This window comes from Venturia canescens, chromosome 7, assembly GCF_019457755.1.
Source record: "Venturia canescens isolate UGA chromosome 7, ASM1945775v1, whole genome shotgun sequence".
NCBI lineage: Eukaryota > Metazoa > Arthropoda > Insecta > Hymenoptera > Ichneumonidae > Venturia > Venturia canescens.
Genome location: NC_057427.1, coordinates 4,797,212 through 4,808,730, shown reverse-complemented (window position 1 = coordinate 4,808,730; position 11,519 = coordinate 4,797,212). Strand labels below are relative to the sequence as shown.

At 41.2% G+C, this 11,519-nt stretch overlaps 1 protein-coding gene across 1 annotated transcript; it reads right to left on the bottom strand.

Moving 5' to 3' along the window:
• Positions 1-23: 23 nt before the first annotated feature.
• On the bottom strand, positions 24-2,093 carry trsn (translin). The gene is made up of 5 exons (XM_043423176.1): positions 1,892-2,093; positions 1,469-1,568; positions 655-870; positions 492-571; positions 24-404 (listed from the first exon to the last, which is right to left on the bottom strand). Exons 1-5 carry the CDS (start codon positions 1,961-1,963, stop codon positions 168-170), a joined length of 705 nt encoding a protein of 234 aa, XP_043279111.1. The 5' UTR covers positions 1,964-2,093; the 3' UTR covers positions 24-167.
• Between the last annotated feature and the right edge of the window lie 9,426 nt (positions 2,094-11,519).

Sequence of the window (11,519 nt, the reverse complement as noted above, 5' to 3'; positions counted from 1 at the left end):
TTGAAAATGAAATTTCCAATCGGTCAATGGAATGTCAATAGTGTTTTAAATTATCAAGTTATTACAAATACTTAAGTATTGAGCGTCATAATGTTAGTTATAATAATGAAAATTTAACAAAATTAATCATACTGGGTTTGTGGGCATAAGGTCAGGTTTTTCGTTGTTTATTCAGCAGCCGGGGGTGCTGGTTGGGTGGTCGGTTTGAGACCACGTATGCTGAGATCGTAAACGACTTCCTCTATCTTTTTCACATCGTACTTGAGAGCATCGAAGCGTTTGCGGAAATGGTCATTTTTCAGATTCAACAGACGAAATCCAGCGTTAAGCTCGTTAACGAATCGAGCAATTTCTATCGGTCGATTGTAGTCTCCGCAAGTGACACTGTTCACAGCGAAGCGACTCTGGAATCAATTTTGTTAATTGAAACAATTTTATATCATGATAACTGCGGATAGTAAAGTGGTAGTAAAGTGTTATTTCGAATTTACCAATTCTGCGGATAACTGAAGCAATCCCATGAGGAATTCTTCCAGATCCAAATGAAAGCCATCCTCTCGGTTGTTTTTCACTGCAATGCAATAGAACACTTCATTTCTTTTTACCATTCTATTTTGAACTCGTATTGTTTGAAGTCATTTTTTTTATCCTTACCGCCCAAAATTTCAGCAACAGTTTCTTTGGTGACAAGGACTTTGACTTCCAGATAAACAACCAATGAAGCCAGAAAACACAGTCTTTGGGTCACGAAACGCCATTGATCGTGAAAACGATAGTATTGGTCTTTGGGCACTACTTCAGCCAGTTGGGCATACTGTTTGCGAACGTCCTCAAAAATCTCACGGGCTTTGACGCAATACTGTGAAATTACTGGAAAACAACAAAATGCAAAATATGTATAACATTTGCATTTTCTGCAACTGTAGTGAAAAATGAAAAGGAACAGAGTTCTCTTCATCGCATGCCCAGTCAACAATGAAAAGTTTTTTGCCATTTTTCCACAGGCTGAAGCTACTTCAGTTCTGATTGGGTAAATAAAATAGAAATATTTTTTTTCTTTCGAATTCAATAATTACCGATCTACATCCTTAAGTTCAAGGGTTATAAAAGTAAATAAAAATGAGGAATATGGTCACCAGGAATGTAATACTTATTACTAGGGAAAAAGAAACAAATATTTTTGAGATCCTACGTCAATATTGTCCATCATCCTATAGAGCACAATAACTTCCAACTTCATTGAATTGAATTTTTCCTTTGATGGTTGGAAAAAAACTTTCTGAAGTATCTTTTGAGTGAATTGAATTTGTGATTTCAGCTTAATTTTATTTGAGCTAAAATACTTTTGAGACCTTGGTAGGATTTCGATCATCTCGTTTTTGAATGTTATAAAATTTGTAACAACCCTTTGTAGTCGCTACGATGATTTAAGTGATTTTTTTTGTATTGTTGCACGACTCAAGCATACTTATATTTTCCTCCATAGCATTCTCGTTGTGTATATTCTGTAGTATCATCAGAATGTCTCTACCGCTCTTCTCGATTTCCTTTACGATAACTCGAATTTCCTTAGAACAAAAGAACATTTTCCATCACTTCAATAGCCCGGGTATTTTAGTTTCGTTAACGAGTCCATTATTCATACACTCAATCAACAAAACCGGATATAATTGCATGAAATATTTTCAATATACACAAAATCTTTTATACGATTTAACAGGGTTGAATGAATAAAATAGGACAAGGAAAACTCGTAAATTTCTGGATGGTTTTTCAATTATTTATTTACTTACGTACCGGACCGGCATATCTTCAGGCATAAATATTCAAACATAACCTCCACGAAGGATTAAGACCAAATTTTCCCATCGCAATAGCACATGCCACCTACCTCGCGTAATTCCTGTTCATTGTTCAAGTGATCCTGAAAAGCGTTGAATATTTGTGCAACTGCTTCACCCATTTTTATTGCTGAAATATTACAACTGCCAACGGTAAATTGTTTGATTCCGACCGACTGTGTTTTGGGATTGTGCGAAAGGAAACACTACCGAAAACGTCAGAGAATAATACAATCCTATATGGAGGGTTCTAAACGTTCGAAACAAAGAAATGTGAGTCACGGTCACAAGATGGCAGATGGCAGCACAATATGGATCGCGATGGTCTGAAGGCTGCATGAGATAATAAATCTCAAATATTTTGATATTTTTAATTTTAAAAAAAGTTATTAAAAAAGACTGGAACTGAATGCATTTTTATGTTTATATTTTTTCACGATGCTTAGAGAACAAATGTGAACTTTCAATCGGCGATAGGGGTTCAAAAATGTATAGTTAACAATAAAACTCGCTGAAAAAATGTCGAATCGAATAAATTCAATGAACAGCGAACACGAACGACCGAACGTAACAATTTGGACCGAAAACGTTTCGAAAACTGACAGAAAGTCCCTTTTAGAAATATCTCTTCTGAAAGATGAATCGTGACATCCACGTATGGCAGAGCTGTTCAAGTCACGATTCAAAGCACCGTATGATTCGCGTGAAAGCTCGATAAACCACGTAAGATTTATGGGGTTGTGAAGTGTCTACATGAGAGTTCTTATTACGAGTGATAATCGCGCGTGCTCCGAGAACGACGTTTCTATAAGCTATTAACGTCAACATGCCATTCTTTCTAATATTTTTCATAATAGTTTTGTATCGCCAATGACGTACAAGTGTTTCCTATTCGAAACTGTTCAGCACACGAATATACCTCGCTTTATATTATTTAGCTACGGAATATTATTCATGCATTCCGATCGTATTTTAGCCCCATTCGGATCAATTTATTCTTCCGTAAATCGTAAAGTTCTATATATTTAGGCATAGAACGTCGCTCATTATAGTAGCTATACAAAGTCGAATAAAATGTGTCCAAATCTTGTTCAATGCCGGAACAAACTCATCCGCAGAAGTGAATTGTTTTCGTATGTCGTCGATCATGTTAAATCGCCATTTTTTTGGAACTCCCGTGTGTGACACGTTTGACCGTGAACACAGACACGAGGTTATGTTGCATCGTATTATTTGTATAATCAGTTTGAAGTGAGACTGGCTGGCTGGCAGAGAGTTTCTGCAAAGAGGTGGAGAAGTGGTTGAGATTGCAGGATTGGCAAATACACGCTGGAATACTTCGAGCGCGAAGCACAAGGTCTCGCTGACGGCGAATACGCTGCATGTATATAAATAGAAACTGGTAGGTCCTGAGTAGAAACGCATACGCGGCTGTGTGTTGAAAGACAGAGAAAGAGATCGAGAGAGGGAGAGACCGGAGTGCTTGGAATTCAACCCGATGAAGAACTCGCGCATACGTATGCATATGAGTTTGTGTTATGGGCCATGCGTATAAGAGATATAGGATTAACTGCATATGGATATACAGCGAAAAAGACATTGCTTTAAACTACAGAAAGAGTGAAGAAGCAGGATAAACGTCTTTAAAGGCATTGTACTGCTGTGTGGCGGAGCGCCCTCGTTGCTACTCTTCGGCACTCGTCGCATGTATCACGAATATATACGCAAATTTATCGTCTCAATTTTAGTGGTGTTAGGATTAATTATGGAATGAAAAATTCTTCGCGACGAGGTTATTAGGATCGATCGTTGACCGTGTCGTGATCCAGTATAATTCGATTCAATTGGCTGCATTTTCGTGCAATTCAATGAAAGATTCGCAATTTGTAAGATTTTAGTATGTATTTTGAGGTTAGTTGAATGAGCTACGGATGAGAAAGGGAGAAAATCACATTTGACAAGATCGTAATTTTAAACGTATTTTAAGATCACTCGTAACTTTCTCCATCCAAAAGCCTGAGGCGGAAGATAAATTGAGTTAGCTGGAGTTTAATTACATACACGATATTATTGCGACTCATTTTCACGAGGCCGCTCGTACGGACACGAATTTTTCTCCATATGATTTTCCATCTTTGTACTGGCAAATTTATAAGGATTTTTTAATTGGAAAAGAAAAAATGAAATCCAATTTGACGTAAATCGTCAAACACTGATTTTCGTGTCATCGAAGGTCTTGTAAGATTTCAAGTCAGAAAACTAATTCTTTCCGGCCCACAACGGATCGACTTTTTAATTGAAAACTTTTTTTTGAAAACAGTCGAGTACGTAGAGCCAACGGAATTTAATGTATCCGTAAAAAAGGGTGCGAAGCCTCAACGGCCGCGAATTTTTTTTCACCATGAGCTCGGTCTTTGACCGATGAAAGTAGCATAGTTCTTAAAATTTTCAAATCATCGTAATTTTGCGGTTAGATTTTATCTTCATATTTCTCATTTTACAGATTTATTTATTTATGTATTCACACAATTTCGTTTCAACAGCTGGAAAGCACATGTTGATCAATTTTCCTTATTTTCATTTTTAAGCAGCCATATCTGGATATGAATTCGGGTATAAAATCATCAGAATTTCAAATCACCATCCAGTATCTAACAATGCGAGTCCTTCTGCAGCTATACCTGTCAACATTTCTTTTCGTAATATTTTCCTTCGCAATCATCAAACGTACAATTTCCCAAATTTGTAAACCAGTATTACTAAACTATGACTAAACATAAAAAAAAAACTCGACGCCAACTGTCACAAAAGTCGGAACAAAGTAGAAAATCCGAGAGCAGAGCCATTTTTAATACAGGAAAATTATGTCGAAATCTACTTTGTTCGTTGTGGCTGGCTCCCTCTCGCGGTGGCCGTTGCCCCAGCAGCTGACGCCACTGGCATAAAGCGTTCACACTTTTGTAAATCAGGTTCGAAGCATGCGTTGTACACCAATAACAAAAAACTCCATCTATCGGTGCACCAACAACTCAAAATGAGATTTGCAACTCCAAATGAAATTTGTGCAGAAAGAGGACACCCCGGGACCCCGATGAAGCAGCCTCTGTACTGTATGGGAGATCGTATGTGCAAAGACTTGATGTGTCGCCGCGACGCTGCTGGCGCGTCCAGCACCAGACAACGGCGAATCGACCAAGACTTTCTTCGTTTTTAGTTCCGATGGTTCCGATTATTTATTTTTTCTCAAGAACTTCTTTATTTACAACATTCGTGTTTGTTTCTAGTTCTGCAGTAACGGCGCATGCGTAGCTAATGCCCAAATCCTAACCTCGCGGACCGCGAGATTGGATTTGCAATGTGTGTCGGAACCAACCGATCGGAGCGAAATGTATCTATAATCGGCATTTATATCCTTGATCTTGGATCAATTCGTAAATATTGTTTCGTGAAATTTTAGTGAACTTTTTAATCGGTTCATTAATATTGTTTCTTCATATGAAAATGTGGATGTCGAATACGAGCATCGACCGTCCGCGTTGTCCTCCCGAATAATACGCTTCTCGCCGCTAGTATCTCTAAACCGCGTTTAAACCTGAAATGCGTCAATGCCAAAAAAACCTCGGACAAAAATTGATTGCACGAAAAAGCGACGCCTTTATTGGTGCATGCTCTCGAGGTTGAGATCCGACTTTCAGAAGATCAAATAAAATTGTTCCATCGATGGTATTGGGAACTCGAGGATGGCAGTATCAGTCCGTTGATGCCGAATTTTTTAATACTCTGAAAAAAAATGTATGAAAAAACCGCACCAAGGAAAGTACTATTCTTTTGGTCGAGAGGAATCAAGGCAAAAGTCAAAAAAAGAGTTCAAGTATTCTTTTCCTCCAAGTGGAGGAGACGTCGTTTTTTAGAGTCATCCTACGACTGCTGGAATTTATTATTCGATGTGTGTGCCGGCCGGCTATAGCCCAGAGCCCCTTTCCGGACCAATCTCTTCGGTTTTATTAAGAATTTTTAGGGGCTTCTCACACCATGTCTGCATTTTCAGGTTAAATATTCATGGCGTTGGAGTTAAGTCTCAAAATATTTCGAGATCCGTCGACGCAGTTACACTTTTCAACATTCTTGAAGTTCTAATGACAGTTTCTCACGTACTGAACATAGATCACCGCGATCACGCCATAACCTAAAATTGTCCATCCATTTCTGCGCACACGCGATGCGCAGAAATTTTTGAGCCATTTTATCGAACAATCGAAGCGATATATTGGTAAAAATATTTGAAAAGGCTGCTAAAACGAGTTGATTGTGCAAATGACGCGAATAACGTACGTGCTCGACAATGTCAATCGAATTAGCGACCTTCTCATTAAAACTGTTTCAAGAAGTACTTGACTGAAAAAAATGACACGGATTTATCGATCGTTAACCTGTGTCTCGATGAACGAGAAATGTCGTGACCTTTTTCCTTTCGATTCGATCGCAATGACGAATCGCACTTCGATTTGTAAAAATAACGAGTGTGTGTAACTCGAGTGTATGAGAGACGGTGTGAACGCGACCGAAAGTCAGGTACGCGGACGGACGAGCATGCAAAATGCATCACTGCGTAAATGTCAGGGTCAGCCTTCGCACGGTCTCGAACAGGAGGGAATCTCTAGGCCGACAAATACCAATTAAATGCCGATGTCTTTTCTGTCGACACGGGGGAGAGTGGATGCGTCTAGAACTCGCGGATGCATTTATTCTGTAGATCGAATCTTAGAGAGACACGTTATGAGTCAAGCTGACGCGTACAGTCTGGCGTATGAGAACGATCGGACTTGTTCGTAAACAAGTTTTCTCTAGTAGTTTCAAATTATTTTTTCATTATTGTCCAATCGAATATATGAGGTGATGGATTTTAATAGCACCGTGTAAATCCGGTTAACCTATAAACTTGACATTGATGATGCATCACTCGGAGACCTTAAATAAACAGCACTTTCCTTTCTCATATCGCGTCTCATATTAAACCCTCGTACTTTCCTTTCCCGCTGATTAATTTAAAGATAAAACGTTTTTTATACGCGACTTGACGCGAAACAGCTGATTAATAACATAAGCAGGGCTCATTGTTCGGACGCGCCAACTGTGGCGCTGTACGTTCGATGCGAAACGAGATACAAAATGGTCGAGTATTTCGGTCTCGGATAAAAATGGTGGACGAAGAAAGATTTTTTGAGAACATCGCTCGAAGATTTGAATGAAAATGCATAAAATCGCTCGAGAATTATATTTATTTGCTTGCAACAGATGAGCGAGTGAAACGAGCCCTCTGTCTCGGGTGAAAAGCGACGCAAGATCCTGGCAAAGGATCCTCCGTGAGATCGAATCGTGCAAGGGAGCGGCGGCGGTCGCAGCAGCAGAGTTCGACTCGCCGGACTAGTTAATAAATTATCGTAGCATCGTGTCGGCCATCTTGGGACGGCCAACAAGGAATTGCACAGGGGAGCCCGCCGGGAATGCGGAATGTTATAGCTGATCGCTCGCTCCCCCGTCTATACAAATATACAAACGTGTGATATGCTTTCTGGCGTGCACACAAGCGCGAATTGAAAACTCGTTGTGGAAACTCGTCGCGTAGGTGGCAGATAACTTCTCGTGTCCTTCTCTCGCCGCTGCACGCGCCCGTATCTTCCTCGAACTCTTCGTTGCTCGCAATCCTGGCAACCTAACCTCTCACCATCATCGTCTTGTTTACAATACTTCGTAAACTCGATTTCAAACGGTACCACGATCGTTTGACGTTATTCTCGAAATCCGCTATTCCCAAACTAATTCAGAATAGAGAAATACGCGCGAGAAACAACTTTTTAACTTTGCCAGACCTTTTAAACCAACGCTCAAACTAGAACGGGCATCCCCGATAAAAAAACGGGGCAGATCTTCCCAACCTCAAAATTTATTGTCAAAAAAATGGAAATATTCGTGGGAAATAAAAGTTTTATTCTTCATCAATAAATCATCGGTATTTAATAGGTTAATCCTTAACACAAAATTTCACATTTATTTATCCTGCAAATTAAACTTTTGTTCAATAATGAGATCCGAGTCGTAGCAATTATTTTGAATATATTTACGAAAAGCGATGTTGTTTTCAAACCTGCGAATGAACGAGCTCGCACAAAATTGTGTCGTCAGTCGAGTTTCACGGGTATAAAGAGAAAAAAAACGGACGACATCAAAGTGGGCGGGAAAGCGAAAGCGTGTGTGCCAGAACTCTCTTTTTTATTTATATTTATTATGATGATTATGATTATCATGACAAGCCGGACTAGTTATGTGCCGAGAAACCTTGGGATTCGTGGCTCGCGAAAAAATTCATCTCTGATCCGGGACATATCCGGGAATGTGTGCACTGACCGCACTGACACGGATTCCTAGGCTTCCGGAGTGTCCTCACCGTCCGTTTTTTCTTTCGCATGAAATCGATGTTATGCTAATGTACCGACGTATCCCGCAAACACTGGGAAATTCCTGTTGCTCCGTATACAGTCACAAAGACCGATGCTAATCAACCGGAAACAAATCTGAGTGAAAAAAATTTCGCGTGTACGACCTTTTGACCGACGTGACGTCATTTTCTTTATCTCATAAACAATTTTCCAAAATCACGTCGTCCGAAATGGTTTGAATTTTTTTTTAATACAAAATTAAAACTATCGCGTTTTATCGAAATTTGTATTGTTTTAAGCGATTTTGAATATTCTCATAGTGAAAAGAGTCTGCGGGTTCAACATGGCGAAAAAAATGTTAATTTCACGGAGTTTCGAAACCGGAAATAGTACTTTCTCCAAAAGTCGTTTTGAGAATCGTTTTTGAAAAGTCGAATACTGGCCTATTTTCCACATGATTGTGCACGGGTCGTCCGAATCGCGTAGAACAATAAATCGAACGCTTTCGAAATTTCGAAGCGGGCCAAGACTCGAGCGTATCGCCTGTAGGAAACAAAAGGCGAGTCTGGTCGTTCCGACCGCGTGTTATTTTACTGTTGAGATGATAATAAAATAGAGTTTTAGTCGTAATGTCCGCGAGAGAGTGTGCAGACTACGAAGCATGAGAAAAAGTGGGGCCCAAGGACGTTAGGTTCGCGAGGTGCGAAAGACTTGGGAAAAAAAGAAGTGTCGACTGCGAACTCGAGACGGCGCCGCGAGAAGTGGTATCGGCAGTGGGAGTAGACTCGTCGTGACCCCCGGAACCCTCGCTCGCGCGCGCGCGCGCCAGCGCCGAGTCTCGGCGCGAGCGCGGCTTGGCGGGAACCGTTGCTTTAGCTCCGTTCATTCGCGCCAAATGAGGCCCCGACCGATTTCTCGTCGTATCGTTAAAAATACTGACTTTGCGATTCAAATATTTTTCGTACGAGAGATTCGGACGCCTCTCGTCCGACGGGATTGTGACATGAAGCTTTTTGCGTTCACGGTCGATGGAGAAATTCATTTTCTTTAGCGAAATAGCACAAAAAAGTCGTCCACATTGTCCCTGAAAAATACACAAACAAAACTCTCATATATTATTATTATTTATTCCAGAACATTCGAGTTTATCGACTGAGCGTACGGTTCTTTATCGATCGTTTACAAGCCGAAAAAAAATATGATGGAAAACACGCCTCCTACTAAAAACGTAATTGGTTTGGTCAGCTTCGTTCGTCCCCCCTCCCTTCCTCCGCCCGTCCTAGTTCGCGGTGTCGACGATTGGCGGTTTATACCCAGCCTCGATCTCATCAAAGTTAAAAAACGAACAAGCACCTGGAACGAGTTGTTTGCGAGCGATTTTGAGGGCACCCTGTGAATCGAGGGAACACGATTCGCGTGGCGCTCTCTCGTGAATGGCACAAGTCGACGCACACGCTGCTTGGTCCTTAAGGTAGTTCGGAAGAGTTAATTTGCACAGTTGGCCATGAATTATTTTGCTTCGCCGCTCTAATCTACGATACGTGAAATTTTTTATTTTCAAACGTTCCTGCAGTTTATCGCAAGTTTATAGAGCTTCTAGTGAAATTTTTATTGGGTTGATTAACTATTTTTAATAATGACCCGAAGCTGTTGGTAATTTATTTATTGTATGGCGTGCTTTTAAAGGTTATGTTTATATTCACACAGTGTTTCGCGGGATTCTTGTTACACGAGGTAGGAAAAACCTCGATTTTTATTCTTATTTATTTGCGAAGATATACAAAATTAGATTAATTTCGTTTTGGGTGAGACTGATTTATCGAAATGGGATTGATCATTTGAATGTTCATTAACGAATTCGGAAATTAGAGAACATTTTGGACTCGGCGGAATCGTCGAAAGTACGTTAAGTAAACTGGCAAGAGTCTGTCTACTAGCTCGCCGTATTCGGCATCGACGACCTTCATAAAAAGCCCGGCGATCAAAGATTGCCGGGGTACTGGGCCGACGCGCGAATCGCGAAGAAGTCGAGACTCTCGGCATACACACACGCTCGGGGTGGCGAATAAAAACGCGCGTTCCTTTCCTTCTTCCCTCTTCCTCCGCTACGCGATTCTCATGATTCTATAAATAGAATTACAGTTCTCAGGGTTCTTATTCGCGTTCCCGCCCTTTTTGCTCTCCGTCTCTCGAACGATGTGTGAATTTGCTCGGTGTTGGAAAAAGTAAATGTTCTGAACAAGGCCCAATTGAGTCCACACCGAATTCTGTTATTTTCTTTCGACCTTCGACCAGCAGTTAAACCAATGCTCGCCGCGACGAAAATTCAACTTTGCTCATTTGTTTACGACTCGAATATCCGACAGACATCATCTAATCTTGATCGTTAGAAAAAGATTTCACCCGCGCCCGTTTCCCGGCGCTAGCGGATTACATCGATGAACGGTAAAAAAATCTTGGGCCTAAATCGTTTAACGGTACAAAGTGAAAGTAGGGTTATAACCGCTATTCCTCGCGAAAATACTGCGACGCTTGAAGACCGACTGCCCGAAACGTAGTTGACGAGCTTGGCGCTAGTCCAGTGTAGCGAAAATTTTTATTTTCTAAACGAAAAATCAATTGGAAAACACCATATTTACGAAGCTGAAGGAAACTCGACGTCATTGCGTCGTGGACTGCAGTGAAAAATGTCGATTTTCATTTTCCGAATGGACAGTGTTTTTAGTGAACTTTTATATAAAGTACCCGTGATTAAGCGATTGAAAATTGGCGTCGAAAATGGAGGTTGCAATTCGCGACAACGAAATGGCGCGTCGAGTTGGTGTGTGGGCGCTTTGCGGCGGCGATAACCGAGAAACGGGTCGGTCTCTCGCGCCGTCATCCCCTCCACCGCAAAATTTCACTCGTTGAGTCCCAGCGGGGCGCGGGATTCTCTCTCTCTCCCCCCCCGAGCTGCTCGTCGTCAACCACAGGAAGATGCTGCCACGCTCTCACGTGGTTTAATACATGTAGATACATATATTATAGCGTGGCAGTCGCGCGCGCTCGAGCGTGAATGCCGGCTGGTAGAGAGCGAGCGGCCCGTGGCTCATCGGGTTAGTTAGTGGATGCCGGTTGGGCTGATCGAACGGGCTCGATGCGGCCCTGGAGGATAGTCAGGGCCCGCCCAAATCGATCTCGCCAATTGAATCGTCTTTCGTCAAATCGTGTTTCGTTCGAAAGCAACATCAACAAAAACGTC

Coding starts and splice junctions, on each gene's coding strand:
- trsn (XM_043423176.1), bottom strand. CDS start 1,963: ATGGGTGAAGCAGTTGCACAAATATTCAACGCTTTTCAGGATCACTTG. Junction 871..1,468: donor TGCTATGGAGGAAAATATAA/GTATGCTTGAGT, acceptor GTTGTTTTCCAG/TAATTTCACAGTATTGCGTC. Junction 405..491: donor TTCAGTTATCCGCAGAATTG/GTAAATTCGAAA, acceptor AATTGATTCCAG/AGTCGCTTCGCTGTGAACAG.